The 24,218-nt window shown below is 49.1% G+C and overlaps 1 protein-coding gene across 2 annotated transcripts in view; it reads left to right on the top strand.

The window, feature by feature from the left end:
* ptk2ba (protein tyrosine kinase 2 beta, a) overlaps positions 1 to 19,530 on the top strand; it is a 58,537-nt gene extending 39,007 nt beyond the window's left edge. The window contains exons 23-30 of one of the 2 annotated variants that reach the window (XM_055862679.1): positions 166 to 222; positions 6,807 to 6,911; positions 7,261 to 7,386; positions 9,658 to 9,696; positions 9,905 to 9,970; positions 16,915 to 17,049; positions 17,181 to 17,261; positions 19,112 to 19,530. In XM_055862679.1, the coding sequence (XP_055718654.1) occupies positions 166 to 222; positions 6,807 to 6,911; positions 7,261 to 7,386; positions 9,658 to 9,696; positions 9,905 to 9,970; positions 16,915 to 17,049; positions 17,181 to 17,261; positions 19,112 to 19,318 (816 nt within the window). In that variant the 3' untranslated portion in view covers positions 19,319 to 19,530. The remainder of the gene's footprint in view (positions 1 to 165; positions 223 to 6,806; positions 6,912 to 7,260; positions 7,387 to 9,657; positions 9,697 to 9,904; positions 9,971 to 16,914; positions 17,050 to 17,180; positions 17,262 to 19,111) is intronic. The other variant, XM_055862680.1, reaches the window with a different exon arrangement.
* The last annotated feature ends 4,688 nt before the right edge of the window (positions 19,531 to 24,218 follow it).

Below are 24,218 nucleotides of genomic sequence, written 5' to 3'. Positions count from 1 at the left end.
TCTCTCCTTCTCTCCTCTCCTCTCCTCCGCTCTCTCTCTCTCTCCTTCTCTCCTCCTCTCTCTCCTTCCTTCCCCTCTCTCTCTCTCCTTCCTTCTCTCCTCTCCTCTCCTCTCCTCTCCTCTCCTCTCTCTCTCTCTCTCTCTCTCCTTCTCTCTCTCTCGTAGCCATCAAGGAAACCTGGTTTCCAGAGCAACACCCTCAGGCCTGGCATGAGAATACAGGTAGCTCAACAGTATGTGAAAGTGGAGTAAGACCTGCTATGCTCTGTCCCGTAGCGCTGTCCTGTAGCGCTGTCCTGTAGCGCTGTCCTGTAGCGCTGTCCTGTAGCGCTGTCCTGTAGCGCTGTCCTGTAGCGCTGTCCTGTAGCGCTGTCCTGTAGCGCTGTCCTGTAGCGCTGTCCTGTAGCGCTGTCCTGTAGCGCTGTCCTGTAGCGCTGTCCTGTAGCGCTGTCCTGTAGTAGTGCTGTCCCGTAGCCCTGTCCTGTAGCGCTGTCCCGTAGTAGTGCTGTCCCGTAGCCCTGTCCCGTAGCGCTGTCCCGTAGCGCTGTCCCGTAGCGCTGTCCTGTAGCGCTGTCCTGTAGTAGTGCTGTCCTGTAGCGCTGTCCCGTAGCGCTGTCCCGTAGCCCTGTCCTGTAGCGCTGTCCCGTAGCCCTGTCCTGTAGCGCTGTCCCGTAGCGCTGTCCCGTAGCGCTGTCCTGTAGCGCTGTCCTGTAGCGCTGTCCTGTAGCGCTGTCCTGTAGCGCTGTCCTGTAGCCCTGTCCTGTAGCGCTGTCCTGTAGTAGTGCTGTCCCGTAGCCCTGTCCTGTAGCGCTGTCCCGTAGTAGTGCTGTCCCGTAGCCCTGTCCTGTAGCGCTGTCCTGTAGCGCTGTCCTTTAGCGCTGTCCTGTAGCGCTGTCCTGTAGTAGTGCTGTCCTGTAGCGCTGTCCCGTAGCCCTGTCCTGTAGCGCTGTCCTGTAGCGCTGTCCCGTAGCCCTGTCCTGTAGCGCTGTCCTGTAGCCCTGTCCTGTAGTAGCCCTGTCCTGTAGTAGTGCTGTCCTGTAGTAGTGCTGTCCTGTAGCGCTGTCCTGTAGCGCTGTCCTGTAGCGCTGTCCTGTAGTAGTGCTGTCCTGTAGCGCTGTCCCATAGCGCTGTCCCGTAGTGCTGTCCTGTAGCGCTGTCCTGTAGCGCTGTCCTGTAGTAGTGCTGTCCCGTAGTGCTGTCCTGTAGCGCTGTCCCGTAGTGCTGTCCTGTAGCGCTGTCCTGTAGTAGTGCTGTCCTGTAGTAGTGCTGTCCTGTAGTAGTGCTGTCCTGTAGTAGTGCTGTCCCGTAGTAGTGCTGTCCCGTAGCGCTGTCCCGTAGCGCTGTCCCGTAGCGCTGTCCTGTAGTAGTGCTGTCCTGTAGTAGTGCTGTCCCGTAGTAGTGCTGTCCCGTAGTAGTGCTGTCCCGTAGTAGTGCTGTCCTGTAGTGCTGTCCTGTAGCGCTGTCCTGTAGTAGTGCTGTCCTGTATTAGTGCTGTCCTGTATTAGTGCTGTCCTGTATTAGTGCTGTCCCGTAGTAGTGCTGTCCCGTAGCGCTGTCCCGTAGTGCTGTCCTGTAGTGCTGTCCTGTAGCGCTGTCCTGTAGTAGCGCTGTCCTGTAGTAGCGCTGTCCTGTAGTAGTGCTGTCCCGTAGCGCTGTCCCGTAGCCCTGTCCCGTAGCCCTGTCCTGTAGCGCTGTCCTGTAGTAGTGCTGTCCCGTAGCGCTGTCCCGTAGCCCTGTCCCGTAGCGCTGTCCCGTAGCGCTGTCCCGTAGTAGTGCTGTCCCGTAGCGCTGTCCCGTAGTGCTGTCCTGTAGCGCTGTCCTGTAGTAGTGCTGTCCTGTAGTAGTGCTGTCCTGTAGTGCTGTCCTGTAGTGCTGTCCCGTAGCGCTGTCCCGTAGCGCTGTCCTGTAGTAGTGCTGTCCCGTAGCGCTGTCCCGTAGTAGTGCTGTCCCGTAGTGCTGTCCCGTAGCGCTGTCCCGTAGCGCTGTCCCGTAGCGCTGTCCTGTAGCGCTGTCCTGTAGTAGTGCTGTCCCGTAGTGCTGTCCTGTAGTAGTGCTGTACTGTAGCGCTGTCCTTTAGTAATGCTGTCCTGTAGTAGTGCTGTCCTGTAGTAGTGCTGTCCTGTAGCGCTGTCCTGTAGTAGTGCTGTCCTGTAGTAGTGCTGTCCTGTAGTAGTGCTGTCCTGTAGTAGTGCTGTCCTGTAGTAGCGCTGTCCTGTAGTAGTGCTGTCCTGTAGTAGCGCTGTCCTGTAGCGCTGTCCTGTAGTAGTGCTGTCCTGTAGTGCTGTCCTGTAGTAGTGCTGTCCTGTAGTGCTGTCCTGTAGCGCTGTCCTGTAGTGCTGTCCTGTAGTGCTGTCCTGTAGTAGCGCTGTCCTGTAGTAGTGCTGTCCTGTAGTGCTGTCCTGTAGTAGTGCTGTCCTGTAGTGCTGTCCTGTAGTAGCGCTGTCCTGTAGTAGTGCTGTCCTGTAGCGCTGTCCTGTAGTAGCCCTGTCCTGTAGCGCTGTCCTGTAGTAGTGCTGTCCTGTAGTGCTGTCCTGTAGTGCTGTCCTGTAGTGCTGTCCTGTAGTGCTGTCCTGTAGTGCTGTCCTGTAGTGCTGTCCTGTAGCGCTGTCCTGTAGCGCTGTCCTGTAGTAGTGCTGTCCCGTAGCGCTGTCCTGTAGTAGCGCTGTCCCGTAGCGCTGTCCTGTAGCTCTGTCCCGTAGCTCTGTCCTGTAGCCCTGTCCCGTAGCCCTGTCCAGTAGCCCTGTCCCGTAGCCCTGTCCCGTAGTCCTGTCCCGTAGCGCTGTCCCGTAGCGCTGTCCAGTAGCCCTGTCCCGTAGCCCTGTCCTGTAGCGCTGTCCCGTAGCTCTGTCCCGTAGCCCTGTCCCGTAGCCCTGTCCCGTAGCCCTGTCCTGTAGCCCTGTCCCGTAGCCCTGTCCCGTAGCCCTGTCCCGTAGCGCTGTCCTGTAGTAGCGCTGTCCCGTAGTGCTGTCCTGTAGTAGCGCTGTCCCGTAGCTCTGTCCTGTAGCCCTGTCCCGTAGCCCTGTCCTGTAGCGCTGTCCCGTAGCGCTGTCCCGTAGCGCTGTCCCGTAGCGCTGTCCCGTAGCTCTGTCCTGTAGCCCTGTCCCGTAGCGCTGTCCCGTAGCGCTGTCCTGTAGTAGCGCTGTCCTGTAGCGCTGTCCCGTAGCGCTGTCCCGTAGCGCTGTCCCGTAGCGCTGTCCCGTAGCGCTGTCCCGTAGCGCTGTCCCGTAGCGCTGTCCCGTAGCGCTGTCCCTTAGCCCTGTCCTCTAGCTCTGTCCCGTAGCTCTGTCCCGTAGCGCTGTCCCTTAGCGCTGTCCCTTAGCGCTGTCCCTTAGCGCTGTCCCTTAGCGCTGTCCCGTAGCTCTGTCCCGTAGCGCTGTCCCGTAGCTCTGTCCCGTAGCGCTGTCCGGTAGCGCTGTCCTGTAGCGCTGTCCTGTAGCGCTGTCCTGTAGTAGTGCTGTCCTGTAGCGCTGTCCTGTAGTAGCGCTGTCCTGTAGCCCTGTCCTGTACCGCTGTCCTGTAGCCCTGTCCTGTAGCCCTGTCCTGTAGCCCTGTCCTGTAGCCCTGTCCCGTAGCCCTGTCCCGTAGCCCTGTCCCGTAGCCCTGTCCCGTAGCCCTGTCCCGTAGCCTTGTCCCGTAGCCTTGTCCTGTAGCCTTGTCCTGTAGCCCTGTCCCGTAACGCTGTCCCGTAGCCCTGTCCCGTAGCGCTGTCCTGTAGCGCTGTCCTGTAGCGCTGTCCTGTAGCGCTGTCCCGTAGCGCTGTCCCGTAGCGCTGTCCCGTAGCGCTGTCCCGTAGCGCTGTCCCGTAGCGCTGTCCCGTAGCGCTGTCCCGTAGCGCTGTCCCGTAGCGCTGTCCTCTAGCTCTGTCCCGTAGCGCTGTCCCTTAGCGCTGTCCCGTAGCGCTTTCCCGTAGCTCTGTCCCGTAGCGCTGTCCCGTAGCGCTGTCCCGTAGCGCTGTCCCGTAGCGCTGTCCCGTAGCGCTGTCCCGTAGCTCTGTCCCGTAGCGCTGTCCCGTAGCCCTGTCCCGTAGCTCTGTCCCGTAGCCCTGTCCCGTAGCCCTGTAGTGTAGCTCAGTCCTGTAGCGCTGTCCTGTAGCGCTGTCCTGTAGCGCTGTCCTGTAGCGCTGTCCTGTAGCGCTGTCCTGTAGCGCTGTCCCGTAGCGCTGTCCCGTAGCGCTGTCCCGTAGCGCTGTCCCGTAGCGCTGTCCCGTAGCGCTGTCCCGTAGCCCTGTCCCGTAGCCCTGTCCCGTAGCCCTGTCCCGTAGCCCTGTCCCGTAGCCCTGTCCCGTAGCCCTGTCCCGTAGCCCTGTCCCGTAGTAGTGCTGTCCCGTAGCGCTGTCCTGTAGTAGTGCTGTCCTGTAGTAGTGCTGTCCTGTAGTAGTGCTGTCCTGTAGTGCTGTCCTGTAGTGCTGTCCCGTAGCGCTGTCCCGTAGCGCTGTCCTGTAGTAGTGCTGTCCCGTAGCGCTGTCCCGTAGTAGTGCTGTCCCGTAGCGCTGTCCCGTAGCGCTGTCCCGTAGCGCTGTCCTGTAGCGCTGTCCTGTAGCGCTGTCCTGTAGTAGTGCTGTCCTGTAGTAGTGCTGTCCTGTAGTAGTGCTGTCCTGTAGTAGTGCTGTCCTGTAGTAGTGCTGTCCTGTAGTAGTGCTGTCCTGTAGTAGTGCTGTCCTGTAGTAGTGCTGTCCTGTAGTAGCGCTGTCCTGTAGTAGCGCTGTCCTGTAGTAGCGCTGTCCTGTAGTAGTGCTGTCCTGTAGTGCTGTCCTGTAGTAGTGCTGTCCTGTAGTGCTGTCCTGTAGTGCTGTCCTGTAGTGCTGTCCTGTAGTGCTGTCCTGTAGTAGCGCTGTCCTGTAGTAGTGCTGTCCTGTAGTGCTGTCCTGTAGTAGTGCTGTCCTGTAGTGCTGTCCTGTAGTAGCGCTGTCCTGTAGTAGTGCTGTCCTGTAGCGCTGTCCTGTAGTAGCCCTGTCCTGTAGCGCTGTCCTGTAGTAGTGCTGTCCTGTAGTGCTGTCCTGTAGTGCTGTCCTGTAGTGCTGTCCTGTAGTGCTGTCCTGTAGTGCTGTCCTGTAGTGCTGTCCTGTAGCGCTGTCCTGTAGCGCTGTCCTGTAGTAGTGCTGTCCCGTAGCGCTGTCCTGTAGTAGCGCTGTCCCGTAGCGCTGTCCTGTAGCTCTGTCCCGTAGCCCTGTCCTGTAGCCCTGTCCCGTAGCCCTGTCCCGTAGTCCTGTCCCGTAGCGCTGTCCAGTAGCCCTGTCCCGTAGCCCTGTCCTGTAGCCCTGTCCCGTAGCGCTGTCCCGTAGCTCTGTCCCGTAGCCCTGTCCCGTAGCCCTGTCCTTTAGCCCTGTCCAGTAGCCCTGTCCCGTAGCCCTGTCCCGTAGCCCTGTCCCGTAGCGCTGTCCTGTAGTAGCGCTGTCCCGTAGTGCTGTCCTGTAGTAGCGCTGTCCCGTAGCTCTGTCCTGTAGCCCTGTCCCGTAGCCCTGTCCTGTAGCGCTGTCCCGTAGCGCTGTCCCGTAGCGCTGTCCCGTAGCGCTGTCCCGTAGCTCTGTCCTGTAGCCCTGTCCCGTAGCGCTGTCCCGTAGCGCTGTCCTGTAGTAGCGCTGTCCCGTAGCGCTGTCCCGTAGCGCTGTCCCGTAGCGCTGTCCCGTAGCCCTGTCCCGTAGCCCTGTCCCGTAGCCCTGTCCCGTAGCGCTGTCCCGTAGCCTTGTCCCGTAGCCTTGTCCTGTAGCCCTGTCCCGTAACGCTGTCCCGTAGCCCTGTCCCGTAGCGCTGTCCTGTAGCGCTGTCCCGTAGCGCTGTCCCGTAGCGCTGTCCCGTAGCGCTGTCCCGTAGCGCTGTCCCGTAGCGCTGTCCCGTAGCGCTGTCCCGTAGCGCTGTCCCGTAGCGCTGTCCCTTAGCCCTGTCCCGTAGCGCTGTCCTCTAGCTCTGTCCCGTAGCGCTGTCCCTTAGCGCTGTCCCGTAGCGCTTTCCTGTAGCTCTGTCCTGTAGCGCTGTCCCGTAGCGCTGTCCCGTAGCGCTGTCCCGTAGCGCTGTCCCGTAGCGCTGTCCCGTAGCTCTGTCCCGTAGCGCTGTCCCGTAGCCCTGTCCCGTAGCTCTGTCCCGTAGCCCTGTCCCGTAGCCCTGTAGTGTAGCTCAGTCCTGTAGCGCTGTCCTGTAGCGCTGTCCCGTAGCCCTGTCCCGTAGCCCTGTCCCGTAGCCCTGTCCCGTAGCTCTGTCCTGTAGCCCTGTCCCGTAGCCCTGTCCCGTAGCCCTGTCCCGTAGCCCTGTCCCGTAGCCCTGTCCCGTAGCCCTGTCCCGTAGCCCTGTCCCGTAGCCCTGTCCCGTAGCCCTGTCCCGTAGCCCTGTCCCGTAGCTCTGTCCCGTAGCGCTGTCCTGTAGCGCTGTCCTGTAGCGCTGTCCTCTAGCCCTGTCCCGTAGCCCTGTCCCGTAGCCCTGTCCCGTAGCCCTGTCCCGTAGCCCTGTCCCGTAGCGCTGTCCTCTAGCCCTGTCCCGTAGCCCTGTCCCGTAGCCCTGTCCCGTAGCCCTGTCCCGTAGCTCTGTCCTGTAGCGCTGTCCCGTAGCACAGTTCAGGGCATACATATACAGTCTACTCTGGTACTGGTCTACATTTTCATGTTAATACAGACTGTGTGTTAGCTAGTTCCATTTAGTGTGAGATTGTTGTGTGCACAGCATTTCCTGCCGCTAGCATGTGACTTTAAAGTAGCTGTGGCGCATCGCTTTTGTTTTTATGGCCGTGTGTGTGTGTGTGTGTGTGTGTGTGTGTGTGTGTGTGTGTGTGTGTGTGTGTGTGTGTGTGTGTGTGTGTGTGTGTGGTGTGTGTTTTAGCTACCTGGTTCTCTGTGTGCCAGCTCTCCTGTCCTTGCTAGCCCCCCCAGGGCCTGTGATGTCACCACAGCCTATCCTATGTCTCCACGGCGATGCAGTGTCGGGGTAAGACCCATAACCACGACTTCACTACATGGCCAAGCTGTTATAACCGTCCTATTATAAAGTTAGGGTTCATAATCAGATGTTTAAGAAGGTTTCTGATTTTGCAATTTGGCCACATAGTGATGACCGATTAACCTCTCCGCTGCTTCCTATTGAAATGCATTGTGGGTAGTTGAGCTGCCTGTGCAGTATGGGGATCTAGCTGTACTCAAGGCCTATAGACAGATGTTTTCAAACATCACAACATGGCATCAAACAGGTGTGTGTGTGTGTGTGTGTGTGTGTGTGTGTGTGTGTGTGTGTGTGTGTGTGTGTGTGTGTGTGTGTGTGTGTGTGTGTGTGTGTGTAGGAGCCATGTGGGGAGGGGGATGCGAGGTCTGTCTGGGAGAGGGAGAGGGTGGAGGATACTCTTCGTAGACAAAGAGAGGACATGCTGACAGACAGCCGGTGGCTGGAGCAGGAGGAGAAACACCTGGTAAGAATACAGACAGACAGACAGACAGACAGACAGACAGACAGACAGACAGACAGACTTTTTGTATTCAGACAGATACAGATGTGATCTTGATTTGACCAGTATTGTCGCAGCAAAATAATCCTGCAGCAACAGGATGTGAACATTTAGTCCATAATGTTGATGGGTGGTTAGGCTGTTAGCTGGCCAACAGTAGGTTACATGAAAAGTGCTACACTGTTAACCTGTCTAGGATCAGCGTGCCGCTAGCGGCACTCCCCCCCCCCCCCCCACTGAAAAACCAGTGCCGCGAAATTCAAAAAAAATATTTTTTTAAAATATTTAACTTTCACACATTAAAGTCCAATACAGCTAATGAAAGACACAGATCTTATGAATCCAGTCAACATTTCCGATTTTTAAAATGTTTTACAGGGAAGACACAATATGTAAAGATGTACATCTATTACCTAAAAACACATTAGCATATTCCACCATCTTTTATTTGTCCACCAACACCAGTAGCCATCACCAATTCGGCTAAACTAAGATATTTATAGCCCCTAACCAACAAAAAAACTCATTAGATGACAGTCTGATAACATATTTATGGTATGGGATAGGTTTTGTTAGAAAAAAGTGCATATTTCAGGTAGATGGCATAGTTTACAATTGCACCCACCATCACAAATGGACTAGAATAATTACAATGAGCAACGTGTTTACCTAACTACTAATCATCAAACATTTCGTAAAAATACACAGCATACACGAATCGAAAGACACAGATCCTGTGAATACAGACAATATTTCAGATTTTCTAAGTGTCTTACAGCGAAAACACAATAAATCGTTATATTAGCTTAGCACATAGCAATTAGCAGCCCAGCATTGATTCTAGCCAAAGTGAGCGATAAAAGTCAACATCGCCAAAAGATATTAATTTTTTCACTAACCTTCTCAGAATTCTTCCGATGACACTCCTGTAACATCACATTACAACATGCATATACAGTTTGATCGAAAATGTTTATATTTAGCCACCAAAATCATGGTTAGACAATGTGAAATGTAGACAAGCTGGTAAAGAAAACGTCCTTGCGCCACTTAGACAGTGATCTACTCTTATACATAAATACTCATAAACGTGACTAAAAAATATAGGGTGGACAGGGATTGATAGACAATTTAATTCTTAATACAATTGCGTTATTACATTTTTTAATTTATCCTTACTTTTCAATACAGTTTGCGCCAAGCGAAGCTACGTCAAAAAACATGGCGTCCTAAGCCACTAAAATGTTTCGACAGAAACACGATTTATCATAATAAAAATGTCCTACCTTGAGCTGTTCTTCCATCAGTATCTTGGGCAAAGGATCCTTTCTTGGGAGAAATCGTCTTTTGGTGGAAAGCTGTCCTCTTGCCATGTGGAAATGTCAACTACGTTCGGGATGAACTGAAAAGCGTGACCAACTTTTCACATCGTTGCAAAAATAAATGTCCCAAAATCGCACTAAACGGATATAAATTGCTATAAAACGCTTTAAATTAACTACTTTGTGATGTTTGTAACTCCTATAACGAGTGAAAAGATGACCGGAGAAATATAACAGGCTAAACTAATGCTTGGAACAGGAGAGGGTCGGTGTCTTCCACGCGCGTTACGCAGCAAGAAAAGACTTGCTAGCTAAAGGTTTTTTTCATTTGTAGGGCCTGTGAACGAGCAATCGAGCCCGTTGGAATCGTCATCACGTAAAGGCATCCAGGGGAAGACGTAAGAAGTGTCCGTATAGTCATAGCAACGACAGTGCCCGTTTAAATGACTTCAGAAAAGTGGCCAACGTTTCTCAAATCTGACTCCATGTCAGGGAAATTGCTGTAGAATGGGCTCTGTTCCACTTAGAGACAAAATTTCAACTCCTATAGAAACTATAGACTGTTTTCTATCCAATAATAATAATAATATGCATATTGTACGATCAAGGATTTTGTGGGAAGCCGTTTAAAAAATTAGCCACATTAGCATAAATAGTCTAAACAGCGCCCCCATCCCCAACAGGTTAATATAGCCATGTGTTAATGTGGATTTCACTGAATTTATGTACATCATGAAGCTCATCTACATTTCGTGCGGGGGCAGGAAAATTCTCAGCAATGATAGTGATCGAATTAAGATCCTACATTTTGCAACATTCCTAATTCCTGAATGGACGCACTGTCAGCACTTCCCCGTTGCTAATGTATTTCTAATGTATTTCTAATGTATTTCTAATGTGCGTGTCCTTGCAGGATCCTGTGCAAGTTCAACAGGAGTTCAGAACAGCTATGGTATGTTGTATTAGTAGTTGTTGTATTGCCAGGATTCAATCCGATCGCACGTTATCGACAGTTCAAGTCTTAAAGGCAAAGACCACATTCACACAAAACACTGCATTATGTCGGCGGCTCAATCGGAAAATGACCTTTAAATGACTGATTGTCCAAATCCGCCATCGGATTGAATCCCGGCCTCAGTTTTTCCTGTTGTCGTCTACAGCATGAGGAGGAGCCAGCAGACGAAGCCACACCTCCGGACAAACCACCAAAGGCCTCGGCTCCACGGGTAACAACAAGCAGCCATTATAAAGCTGTCCTTCTCTTTTTAAACTGGTTTCAAATATTTCACTTCCCATGTTATAAACTCGTTTATAAACTGGGTGGTTCTATCCTTGAATGCTGATTGGATGACAGCCGTGGTATACGATCTGATATGATCTGGTTATGATAAAATATTTATTTTGACTGGTCTAATTACGTGGGCAACCAGTTTATAATAGCAATAAGGCATTGTGTTGTGCCTAAGAACAGCCCTTAGCCGTGGTATATTGGCCGTATACAGTTGAAGTCGGAAGTTTACATACACTTACGTTGGAGTCATTAAAACTTGTTTTTCAACCACTCCACAAATTTCTTCTTAAACAAACTATAGTTTTGGCAAGTCGGTTAGGACATCTACTTTGTGCATGACACAAGTAATTTTTCCAAAAATTGTATACAGACAGATTATTTCATTTATAATTCACTGTATCACAATTCCAGTGGGTCAGAAGTTTACATACACTAAGTAAACAGCGTGGAAAATTCCAGAAAATTATGTCATGGCTTTAGATGCTTCTGATAGGCTAATTGACATCATTTGAGTCAATTGGAGGTGTACCTGTGGATGTATTTCAAGGCCTACCTTCAAACTCAGTGCCTCTTTGCTTGACATCATGGGAAAATCAAATTTCCAATTTCCAAACGCCTGAAGGTACCACATTCATCTGTACAAACAATAGTTCGCAAGTATAAACACCATGGGACCACGCAGCCGTCATACCGCTCAGGAAGGAGACGCGTTCTGTCTCCTAGAGATGAACGTACTTTGGTGCGAAAAGTGCAAATCAATCCCAGAACAACAGCAAAGGACCTTGTGAAGATGCTGGAGGAAACAGGTACAAAAGTATCTATATCCACAGTAAAACGAGTCCTATATCGACATAACTCCATAAAAAAAAAACATTAAAAAGTCAGACTACGGTTTGCAATTGCACATGGAGACAAAGATCGTACTTTTTGGAGAAATGTCCTCTGGTCTGATGAAACCGAAATAGAACTGTTTGGCCATAATGACTATCGTTATGTTTGGAGGAAAAAGGGGGAGGCTTGCAAGCCGAAGGACACCATCCCAACCGCGAAGCACGGGGGTGGCAGCATCATGTTGTTGGGGTGCTTTGCTGCAGGAGGGACTGGTGCACTTCACAAAATAGATGGCATCATGAGGAAGTAAAATTATGTGGATATATTGAAGCAACATCTCAAGACATCAGTCAGGAAGTTAAAGATTGGTCGCGAATGGGTCTTCCAAATGGACAATGACCCCCAAGCATACTTCCAAAGTTGTGGCAAAATGGCTTAAGGACAACAATGTCAAGGTATTGGAGTGACCACCACAAAGCCCTGTCCTCAATCCTATAGGAAATGTGTGGGCAGAACTGAAAAAGCGTGTGCGGGCATGGAGGCCTACAAACCTGACTCAGTAACACCAGCTCTTTCAGGAGGAATGGGCCAAAATTCACCCAACTTATTGTGGGGAGCTTGTGGAAGACTACCTGAAACGTTTGACCCAAGTTAAACAATTGAAAGGCAATGCTACCATCAATCAAATTCACTCAAATGTATTGTAAATCCCCTCTTACATCAGCTGATGTCTCAAAGTACTGTACAGAAACCCAGCCTAAAACCCCAAACAGCAAGCAATGCAGGTGTAGAAGCACAGTGGCTTGGAAAAACTCCCTAGAAAGGCCAGAACCTAGGAAGAAACCTAGTGGATCTCCACCCGACATAGCCAGAAGAGGACTGGCCACCACTCATAGCTAGGAAGAAACCTAGAGAGGAACCAGGCTATCAGAACATGGCCAAGATGTTCAAATGTTCTTAGGTGACCAGCAGGGTCAAATAATAATAATCACAGTGCTTGTAGAGGGTGCAACAGGACAGCACCTCAGGAGTAAATGTCAAATGGCTTTTCATAGCCGATCATTCAGAGTATCTCTACCACTCCTGCTGTCTCTAGAGAGTTGAAAACAGCAGGTTTGGGACAGGTAGCACGTCTGGTGAACATGTCATGGTTCCATAGCTACAGGCAGAACAGTTGAAACTGGAGCAGCAGCACAACCAGGTGGACTGGGGACAGCAAGGAGTCATCAGGCCAGATAGTCCTGAGGCATGGTCCTAGGGCTCAGGTCCTCCGAGAGAAAGAAAGAAAGAAGAGAAAGATAGAGAGAATTAGAGCATACTTAAATTCACACAGGACACTGGATAAGACAGGATAAATACTCCAGATATTACAGACTGACCCTAGCCCTCTGACGCATAAACTACTGCAGCATAAATACTGGAGGCTGAGACAGGAGGGGTCGGGAGATACTGTGGCCATATCCGACGATACAGGGCCAAACAGGCAGGATATAACCCCACCCACTTTGCCAAAGTACAGCCCCCACACCACTAGAGGGATATCTCCAACCACCAACCTACCATCCTGAGACAAGGCCGAGTATAGCCCACAAAGATCTCCGCCACGGCACAACCCAAGGGGGGGAGCCAACCCAGACAGGAAGATCACGTCAGTGACTCAAGCCCTCTCAGGTGAGACACCCCTCCTAGGGATTGCATGAAAGAGCACCAGTAAGCCAGTGACTCAGCCCCTGTAATAGGGTTAGAGCCAGAGAATCCCAGTGGAGAGAGGGGAACCGGCCAGGCAGAGACAGCAAGGGCGGATCGTTGCTCCAGTGCCTTTTCGTTCACCTTCACCACCCTGGGCCAGACTACAGTCAATCATATGACCTACTGAAGAGATGAGTCTTCAATAACAACTTAAAGGTCGAGACCGAGTCCGCTTCTTTCACATGGATAGGCAGACCATTCCATAAAAATAGAGCTCTATAGGAGAAAGCCCTGCCTCCAGCTGTTTGCTTAGAAATTCTATGGACAATAAGGAGGCCTGCGTCTTGTGACCGTAGCGTACGTGTAGGTATGTACGGCAGGACCAAATCGGATAGGTAGGAGCAAGCCCATGTAATGCTTTGTAGGTTAGCAGTAAAACCTTGAAATTAGCCCTAGCCTTAACAGGAAGCCAGTGTAGAGGATAGCACTGTAGTAATGCGATCAAATTTGTTGGTTCTAGTCAGGATTCTAGCAGCCGTATTTAGCACTAACTGAAGTTTATTTAGTGCTTTTTCCGGGTAGCCAGAAAGTAGAGCATTGCAGTAGTCTAACCTAGAAGTGACAAAAGCATGGATAAATGTTTCTGCATCATTTTTGGAGAGAAAGTTCCTGATTTTTACAATGTTATGTAGATGGAAAAAAGCTGTCCTTAAAACAGTCTTGATAGGTTCGTCAAAAGAGAGATCAGGGTCCATAGTAACGCCGAGGTCCTTCACAGTTTTATTTGAGACGTGTATATATATATATATATATATATATATATATATATATATATATATATATATATATATATATATATATATATATATATATATATATATATATATATATATATATATATATATATATATATATATTTAGTGGTCCTAAAACGAAACCTTGAGGAACACGGAATTTTACAGTTGATTTGTCAGGACAAACCATCCACAGAGACAAACTGATATCTTTCCGACAGATAAGATCTACACCAGGCCAGAAAATATGCATGTAGACCAATTTGGGTTTCCAATCTCTCCAAAAGAATGTGGTGATCGATGGTATCAAAAGCAGCACTAAGATCTAGGAGAACGAGGACAGATGCAGAGCCTCGGTCTGACGCCATTAAAAGGTCATTTACCATCTTCACAAGTGCAGTATTAGTGATATGATGGGGTCTAAAACCAGACTGAAGCATTTCGTATACATTGTTTGTCTTCAGGAAGGCAGTGAGTTGCTGTGCAACAGTTTTTTCCAATTTTTTTTAGAGGAATGGGAGATCGTTTTTTATATTTTCTGGGTCAAGGATTGGCTTTTTCAAGAGAGGCTTTATTACTGCCACTTTTAATGAGGTTGGTACACATCCGGTGGATAGAGAGCCGTTTATTATGTTCAACATAGGAGGGCCGAGCACAGGAAGCAGCTCTTTCAGTAGTTTAGTTGGAATAGGGTCCAGTATGCAGCTTGAAGGTTTAGAGGCCATGATTATTTTCATCATTGTGTCAAGAGATATAGTACTAAAACACTTGAGTGTCTCCCTTGATCCTAGGTCCTGGCAGAGTTGTGCAGACTCAGGACAACTGAGCTTTGGAGGAATACGCAGATTTAAAGAGGAGTCTGTAATTTGCTTTCTAATGATCATGATCTTTTCCTCAAAGGAGTTCATGAATTTATCGCTGTTGAAGTGAAAGCCGTCCTCTCTTGGGGAATGCTGCTTTTTAGTTAGCTTTGCGACAGTTTCAAAAATACATTTTGGGTTGTTCTTATTTTCCTCAATTAACTTCTTATGGGCAGATGGGAGGGTAGCGTGAAATTGCAGAGCGCGAAATCCAAAAGACAGTATTATAAATATTTTACTTTCATAAAATCACAAGTGTAAACATCAAAATATAGCTTAACTTCTTGATAATCCAGCCGCTGTGTCAGATTTTTTTAAAGTACGGCGAAAGCAAACCATGCGATTATCTGAGGACATCGCCCCGCATACCAACACATGAAAAACATATTTCAACCAGGCAGGTGTGACACAAAAGTCAGAAATAGCGATATAGAAAATGGCTTACCTTTGATGATCTTCTTCTGTTGGCACTCCAAAAGGTCCCAGTTACATTACAAATGGTCCTTTTGTTCGATAATGTCCTTCTTTATATCCATAGAAACTCAGTTTAGCTGGTGCACTTCAGTCAATAATCCACCCAGTTTCCCTCCATCAAAATGAATCCCAAACGTTACTAATAAACTTTTCCAAACAAGTCAAACAACGTTTATAATCAAACCTTAGGTACCCCAATACGTAAATAAACGATCAAATTTAAGACTGAGAATCGTTATTGTCTTTACCGGAGAAAAATACCAAAGAACGCGCTCTCTTCCACGCACTTGGAAACACTACAGCCAAAATGGGAGCCACCTAGAAAAACAAAAATTTCGGGCTCATTTTTCCAAAAAAACAGCCTGAAACTCTTTCTAAAGACTGTTGACATCTAGTGGAAGCCCTAGGAACTGCAATCTGGGAGGACTTGGCCTTATAATAAAAGTGATAGCCATTGAAAACAGGGGTAGTCTGATTATTTTTTTTGGGGGGGGGGTTGTCTTTGGGGTTTCCATATCAGTTCTGTTATACTCACAGACATAATTTTAACACTTTTAGAAACCTTTGAGTGTTTTCTATCCAAATCCACCAATTATATGCATATCCTAGCTTCTGGGCCTGAGTAACAGGCAGTTTACTTTGAGCACGCTTTTCATCCTGACGTCAAAACACTGCCCCCTACCCCAGAGAGGTTAAGCCATGTTTCATTCAGGCCAATCACATCAACATGATGATCAGTGATTAATTAATTGACTATAACTGCCTTGGAAGTGAGGGATCTAACATTAAGTAGCCCTATTTTGAGATGTGAGGTATCACAATCTCTTTCAATAATGGCAGGAAAGGAGGAGGTCTTTATTCCAGTGAGATTGCTAAGGCGAACACTGCCATGTTTGGTTTTGACCAACCTAGATCGAGGCACAGACACAGTCTCAATGGGGATGGCTGAGCTGACTACACTGACTGTGCTAGTGACAGGCTCCACTAAGCTGGCAGGCTGGCTAACAGCCTGCTGCCTGGCCTGCACCCTATCTCACTGTGGAGCTGGGGGAGTTAGAGCCCTGTCTAGGTTCATAGATAAGATGAGAGTACCCCTCCAGCTAGAATGGAGTCCGTCACTCCTCAACAGACCAGGCTTGGTGGGTGAGTCCCAGGCTTGGTTGGTGAGTCCCAGAAAGAGGGCCAATTATCTACAAATTCTATCTCTTGGGAGGGGCAGAAAACAGTTTTCAACCAGCGATTGAGTTGTGAGACTCTGCTGTAGAGCTCGTCACTCCCCCTAACTGGGAGGGGGCCAGAGACAGTTACTCGATGCCGACACATCTTTCTAGCTGATTTACAGGCTGAAGCTATGTTGCGCTTGGTGACCTCTGACTGTTTCATCCAAACATCGTTGGTGCCGACGTGGATAACAATATCTCTATACTCTCTACACTCGCCAGTTTTAGCCTTAGCCAGCACCATCTTCAGATTAGCCTTAACGTCGGTAGCCCTGCCCCCTGGTAAGCAGTGTATGATCGCTGGATGATTCGTTTTAAGTCTAATTCTGCGGGTAATGGAGTCGCCAATGACTAGGGTTTTCAATTAGTCAGAGCTAATGGTGGGAGGCTTCGGCATCTCAGACCCCGTAACGGGAGGAGTAGAGACCAGAGAAGGCACGGCCTCAGACTCTGACTCGCTGCTTAATGGGGAGAACCGGTTGAAAGTTTCTGTCGGCTGCATGAGCGACACTGGTTGAGCATTCCAACAGCGTTTCCTTCCAGAAGCCAGCACAGCTATCCTCACCGTAAGGCGATCGTTCTCTTGTATTTTATGAGTACAGCGACTGCAAATAGAAGACATCATGTTAATGTTACTACTTAGCTTCGGCTGGTGGAGGTCCTGACGAACCATGTCCAGATACCAATCGAGTGTATGTAAACTTCTGACCCTGGGAATGTGATGAAAAAAATAAAAGCTCAAACAAATAAATCATTCTCTCTACTATTATTCTGACATTTAACATTCTTAAAATAAAGTGGTGATCCTAACTGACCTAAGACAGGGACTTTTTACTAGGATTAAATGTCAGGAATTGTTAAAAACTGAGTTTAAATGTATTTTGCTAAGGTGTATGTAAACTTCCGACTTCAACTGTACCACACCCCCCCGTGCCTTATTGCTTAAATAGATACCTTACCTATAGCGGATTGGTTGGACAGAGTTTATTGACAGATGTGTGTGTTGACCAGCCTACAGCCACGGCAGAGCTCGACAGGACAGATGACCAGGTGTATGTGGGTGTCATGGCGATGGTGAGAGATGTGGTGCAACTGAAGAATGATGTCAACACACTGCCCCCCTCAGAATACCCAAACGCAGTCAAGGTAAGGCTTGGTGTGTTTGAGTGTCTTTGTGTGTGTGTTTGCACAGTCTTCAGTTCCAATCCCTCTGAATTCGTTTTTTGTATTTTGAATCTCTCTCTCTCGCTCTCTCGCTCTCTCTCTCTCTCTCTCAGGCCGTGGGGTTAACTCTTCGTAGTCTGATCCGTAGTGTTGATGACGTTCTACCATCACTACACAGCTCTGCCAGAACAGAGGTAACCATATGGCTCTGTTTATTATAATAGTACATAGGGACGCAACAGAAAAAACAATTTAAATATACACTTCTCAAAAAAATAAAGGGAACACTAAAATAACACATCCTAGATCTGAATGAATGAACTATTCTTATTAAATACTTTTTTCTTTACATAGTTGAATGTGCTAACAACAAAATCACACAAAAATTATCAATGGAAATCAAATTTATCAACCCATGGAGGTCTGCATTTAGTGGAAAACCACACTACAGGCTGATCCAACTTTGATGTAATGTCCTTAAAACAAGTCAAAATGAGGCTCAGTAGTGTGTGTGGCCTCCACGTGCCTGTATGACCTCCCTACAATGCCTGGGAATGCTCCTGATGAGGTGGCGGATGGTCTCCTGAGGGATCTCCTCCCAGACCTGGACTAAAGCATCCGCCAACTCCTGGACAGTCTGTGGTGCAACGTGACGTTGGTGGATGGAGCGAGACATGATGTCCCAGATGTGCTCAATTGGATTCAGGTCTGGGGAACGGGCGGGCCAGTCCATAGCATCAATGCCTTCCTCTTGCAGGAACTGCTGACACACTCCAGCCACATGAGGTCTAGCATTGTCTTGCATTAGGAGGAACCCAGGGCCAACCGCACCAGCATATGGTCTCACAAGGGGTCTGAGGATCTCATCTCGGTACCTAATGGCAGTCAGGCTACCTCTGGCGAGCACATGGAGGGCTGTGCGGCCCCACAAAGAAATGCCACCCCACACCATGACTGACCCACCGCCAAATCGGTCATGCTGGAGGATGTTGCAGGCAGCAGAACTCAGTCTCCAGACTCTGTCACGTCTGTCACATGTGCTCAGTGTGAACCTGCTTTCATCTGTGAAGAGCACAGATGGCGAATTTGCCAATCTTGGTGTTCTCTGGCAAATGCCAAACGTCCTGCACGGTGTTGGGCTGTAAGCACAACCCCCACCTGTGGACGTCGTGCCCTCATACCACCCTCATGGAGTCTGTTTCTGACCGTTTGAGCAGACACATGCACATTTGTGGCCTGCTGGAGGTCATTTTGCAGGGCTCTGGCAGTGCTCCTCCTTGCACAAAGGCGGAGGTGGCGGTCCTGCTGCTGGGTTGTTGCCCTCCTACGGCCTCCTCCACATCTCCTGATGTACTGGCCTATCTCCTGGTAGCGCCTCCATGCTCTGGACACTACGCTGACAGACACAGCAATCCTTCTTGCCACAGCTTGCATTGATGTGCCATCCTGGATGAGCTGCACTGCCTGAGCCACTTGTGTGGGTTGTAGACTCCGTCTCATGCTACCACTAGAGTGAAAGCACCTCCAGCATTCAAAAGTGACCAGCCAGGAAGCATAGGAACTGAGAAGTGGTCTGTGGTCACCACCTGCAGAACCACTCCTTTATTGGGGGTGTCTTGCTAATTGTCTATAATTTCCACCTGTTGTCTATTCCATTTGCACAACAGCATGTGAAATTTATTGTCAATCAGTGTTGTTTCCTAAGTGGACAGTTAGATTTCACAGAAGTGTGATTGACTTGGAGTTACATTGTATTGTTTAAGTGTTCCCTTTATTTTTTTGAGCAGTGTATTTACATTTTACATTGACCCCAACCAAAACCAACACGGCCTCGTGCCACACACAGCAGGGAACCTCTCAGGAGGATAACATTTGCATTTCCTTGATTACTCAGAGGGGAGGGACTTTTAATTTAATGGGTTTGAGGAGGCGAGAATGCAAGAAATCGAGGAAATGTAATTAAGATTCTCCTTCTCCCCCCCCTTCTCTCCTCCTCCCTCCCCCTCTCCCGCCTTCCTCCTCCCTCCCCCCTTCTCTCCTCCAGATCGAGGGAACTGAGAGGCTACTGAATAAGGATCTGGGGGAGTTAATCGCTAAGATGAGATTGGTCCAGCAGAACTCTGTGACAACACTGAAGGGGGAGTGTCAGAGGCAGATGTTGGGCGTTGCCCACACCTTGGCCCTGGACTCCAAGAACCTTCTAGATGCCGTGGACCAGGCTAGGATTAAAGCTAACCTGGCCAAGCCATAAACCACACACACACACACACACACTTCACTTCCTTCATGTACCTTATAGAACATTTTACAGATGCTGATTTAGATTTTCAGTAATTAGCAGAGCTTGTTGTCCCTATTTGAATGTGTTCTATATTTTACTGTATGGGCTTTTTTACTGTGTTTTATTTGAGGTGTTTGGTACGGAGAGACAGAGAGATAGTAAATAAACAGTGTTTCATCATGGTAATCAAAGGGTGTGTGTGTGTGTGTGTGTGTGTGTGTGTGTGTGTGTGTGTGTGTGTGTGTGTGTGTGTGTGAGAGAGACAAGCTGAGTCTCAGTGGTCTCACTGCTGAGAGACTAGATATGGCTTCCGGTCCCACTAACCACTTTTATACAGGTACATAAGCTGTGAAAAGATGCCCTGACCTTAGATATATCACCTCTGGTCTCTGCCCTCCCACCCGTACGCGAGGACAGCTCCAGCTCAGCCCAGTCAAAGCTCTTCTTTTTTCTGGCACCCAAAGGTGGAAACATCTTCCCCCTGAAGCTAGGACAGCAGAGTCCCTGTCCATCTTCCCCCTGAAGCTAGGACAGCAGAGTCCCTGTCCATCTTCCCCCTGAAGCTAGGACAGCAGAGTCCCTGTCCATCTTCCCCTTGAACCTGAACAGCAGAGTCCCTGCCCATCTTCCCCCTGAACCTGAACAGCAGAGTCCCTGCCCATCTTACCCCTGAAGCTAGGACAGCAGAGTCCCTGTCCATCTTCCCCCTGAACCTGAACAGCAGAGTCTCTGTCCATCTCCCCCCTGAAGCTAGGACAGCAGAGTCCCTGTCCATCTTCCCCCTGAACCTGAACAGCAGAGTCTCTGTCCATCTTCCCCCTGAAGCTAGGACAGCAGAGTCCCTGCCCATCTTCCTACTGAAGCTTCGACAACATAGTCCCTGTTCATCTTCCCCCTGAATCTAGGACAGCAGAGTCCCTGCCCATCTTTCCCCTGAAGCTAGGATAGCAGAGTCCCTGCCCATCTTTCCCCTGAAGCTAGGATAGCAGAGTCCCTGCCCATCTTCCCCCTGAAGCTAGGACAGCAGAGTCCCTGCCCATCTTCCCCCTGAATCTAGGACAGCAGAGTCCCTGCCCATCTTTCCCCTGGAGCTAGGACAGCAGAGTCCCTGCCCATCTTTCCCCTGGAGCTAGGACAGCAGAGTCCCTGGCCATCTTCCCCCTGAAGCTAGGACAGCAGAGTCCCTGCCCATCGTCCCCCTGAAGCTAGGACAGCAGAGTCCCTGCCCATCTTCCCCCTGAATCTAGGACAGCAGAGTCCCTGCCCATCTTTCCCCTGGAGCTAGGACAGCAGAGTCCCTGCCCATCTTCCCCCTGAAGCTAGGACAGCAGAGTCCCTGGCCATCTTCCCCCTGAAGCTAGGACAGCAGAGTCCCTGCCCATCTTCCCCCTGAAGCTAGGACAGCAGAGTCCCTGCCCATCTTCCCCCTGAAGCTAGGACAGCAGAGTCCCTGCCCATCTCTTCCCTGAAGCTAGGACAGCAGAGTCCCTGCCCATCTTCCCCCTGAAGCTAGGACAGCAGAGTCCCTGTCCATCTTCCCTCTGAAGCTAGGACAGCAGAGTCCCTGTCCATCTTCCCCCTGAAGAGTCCCTGTCCATCTTCCCCCTGAAGAGTCCCTGTCCATCTTCCCCCTGAAGAGTCCCTGTCCATCTTCCCCCTGAAGAGTCCCTGTCCATCTTCCCCCTGAAGAGTCCCTGTCCATCTTCCCCCTGAAGAGTCCCTGTCCATCTTCCCCCTGAAGAGTCCCTGTCCATCTTCCTCCTGAAGCTAGGACAGCAGAGTCCCTGTCCATCTTCCCCCTGAAGCTAGGACAGCAGAGTCCCTGTCCATCTTCCCCCCTGAAGCTAGGACAACAGAGTCCCTGTCCATCTTCCCCCCTGAAGCTAGGACAACAGAGTCCCTGTTCATCTTCCCCCTGAAGCTAGGACAGCAGAGTCCCTGTCCATTTTCCCCCTGAAGCTACGACAGCAGAGTCCCTGCCCATATTCCCCCTGAAGCTAGGACAGCAGAGTCTCACCTAGCTATCTGAAGACGAATATACTAACTACTGTGATATGTGGTTGTCTCAAGCTAACTTGTTACACATGCCTCTTGGAGGGAACGCAACACCCTTCTACACTCAACACCCCGTGGAGTGAAAGAAGTATGTGACTGTAGGTGGAGGTAAAGAGGTATGTGGAGGTAGAGGTATGGAACTGTAGGTGGAGGTAAAGAGGTATGTGACTGTAGGTGGAGGTAAAGAGGTATGTGACTGTAGGTGGAGGTAAAGAGGTATGTGAAGGTATAGAGGTATGTGACTGTAGGTGGAGGTAAAGAGGTATGTGACTGTAGGTGGAGGTAAAGAGGTATGTGACTGTAGGTGGAGGTAAAGAGGTATGTGACTGTAGGTGGAGGTAAAGAGGTATGTGGAGGTATAGAGGTATGTGACTGTAGGTGGAGGTAAAGAGGTATGGGACTGTAGGTGGAGGTAAAGAGGTATGGGACTGTAGGTGGAGGTAAAGAGGTATGTGGAGGTAAAGAGGTATGTGACTGTAGGTGGAGGTAAAGAGGTATGTGACTGTAGGTGGAGGTAAAGAGGTATGGGACTGTAGGTGGTGGAGGTAAAGAGGTATAGGACTGTAGGTGGTGGAGGTAAAGAGGTATGTGGAGGTAAAGAGGTATGTGGAGGTAAAGAGGTATGTGGAGGTAAAGAGGTATGTGACTGTAGGTGGTGGAGGTAAAGAGGTATGTGACTGTAGGTGTAGGTAAAGAGGTATGGGACTGTAGGTGGTGGAGGTAAAGAGGCATGGGACTGTAGGTGGAGGTAAAGAGGTATGTGCCTGTAGGTGGAGGTAAAGAGGTATGTGACTGTAGGTGGAGGTAAAGAGGTATGGGACTGTAGGTGGAGGTAAAGAGGTATGTGACTAGGTGGAGGTAAAGAGGTATGTGACTGTAGGTGGAGGTAAAGAGGTATGTGACTGTAGGTGGAGGTAAAGAGGTATGTGAAGGTAAAGAGGTATGTGACTGTAGGTGGAGGTAAAGAGGTATGTGGAGGTAAAGAGGTATGTGACTGTAGGTGGAGGTAAAGAGGTATGTGACTGTAGGTGGAGGTAAAGAGGTATGTGACTGTAGGTGGAGGTAAAGAGGTATGTGACTGTAGGTGGAGGTAAAGAGGTATGTGACTGTAGGTGGAGGTAAAGAGGTATGGGACTGTAGGTGGAGGTAAAGAGGTATGGGACTGTAGGTGGAGGTATGTGACTGTAGGTGGAGGTAAGGATGACTGAGCCAGAGAAGTTTACTGTTAATAAGGAATTTATTTCCTTCACACGGTAATGTGGGGAAAAGGGGCTGGACGGAACCAAAGCAAAGAAAGTAAAAGATAAAGAGCCCCCTCTCCTACCTATCCATTACTAACCTATCTTAGCACCACCTGGCGCGCTAACCAAAATACAGGGAATGGTCCGCCCAGGTCTTATCTAGTGTGCATAGACATATTAAATACTACAGGTATATGTATGCCCTCTTGCCTAAGCACTCCTAAGGTGCCTTCACCCCTGGGAACAAAAACAGAATAACTACTAACGTAAAGTGAACAATTTCAATAATCACAAACACAGTCCTTTTGACATACGTCTGCAGCACCGGCTACAAAATACTTCAGAACAATTACAGACCAACAACAACACACAGGACATACCAAGAAGCTCTTTCTCCTGACAAAGGAACACCGGCTTTTATCCAGCTGGAGAAGGAGTTGGTAATAGAAGACAGCTGTATCTCCTGACGAGAGGGCGGGGTAAGAGCTCCAATCATCGATGGGGCTGACCAATCAGCTGCTTGAATCCAGGAAGCCATTTCCTGACACACACAACACAGAAACTGGGGAACGTAACATAGCTACTGTGATATGTGGTTGTCCCACCTAGCTATCTGAAGATGAATATTCTAACTACTGCGATATGTGGTTGTCTCACCTAGCTATCTGAAGATGAATATACTAACTACTGTGATATGTGGTTGTCTCACCTAGCTATCTGAAGACGAATATACTAACTACTGTGATATGTGGTTGTCTCACCTAGCTATCTGAATATGCTAACTAATGTGATATGTGGTTGTCTCATCTAGCTATCTGAAGATGAATATACTAACTACTGTGATATGTGGTTGTCCCACCTAGCTATCTGAAGATGAATATACTAACTACTGTGATATGTGGTTGTCTCATCTAGCTATCTGAAGATGAATATACTAACCACTGTGATATGTGGTTGTCCCACCTAGCTATCTGAATATGCTAACTAATGTGATATGTGGTTGTCTGACCTAGCTATCTGAATATACTAACTACTGTGATATGTGGTTGTCTCATCTAGCTATCTGAAGATGAATATACTAACTACTGTGATATGTGGTTGTCTCACCTAGTTATCTGAAGATGAATATACTAACTACTGTGATATGTGGTTGTCTCACCTAGCTATCTGAAGATGAATATACTAACTACTGTGATATGTGGTTGTCCCACCTAGCTATCTGAAGATGAATATACTAACTACTGTGATATGTGGTTGTCTCACCTAGCTATCTGAAGATGAATATACTAACTACTGTGATATGTGGTTGTCTCACCTAGCTATCTGAAGATGAATATACTAACTACTGTGATATGTGGTTGTCTCACCTAGCTATCTGAAGATGAATATACTAACTACTGTGATATGTGGTTGTCCCACCTAGCTATCTGAATATACTAACTACTGTGATATGTGGTTGTCCCACCTAGCTATCTGAATATACTAACTACTGTGATATGTGGTTGTCTCACTTAGCTATCTGAATATACTAACTACTGTGATATGTGGTTGTCCCACCTAGCTATCTGAATATA

Source organism: Salvelinus fontinalis, chromosome 15 (genome assembly GCF_029448725.1).
Source record: "Salvelinus fontinalis isolate EN_2023a chromosome 15, ASM2944872v1, whole genome shotgun sequence".
Classification (NCBI taxonomy): Eukaryota; Metazoa; Chordata; class Actinopteri; order Salmoniformes; family Salmonidae; genus Salvelinus; species Salvelinus fontinalis.
This window is presented reverse-complemented; position numbering and strand designations above follow the sequence as displayed.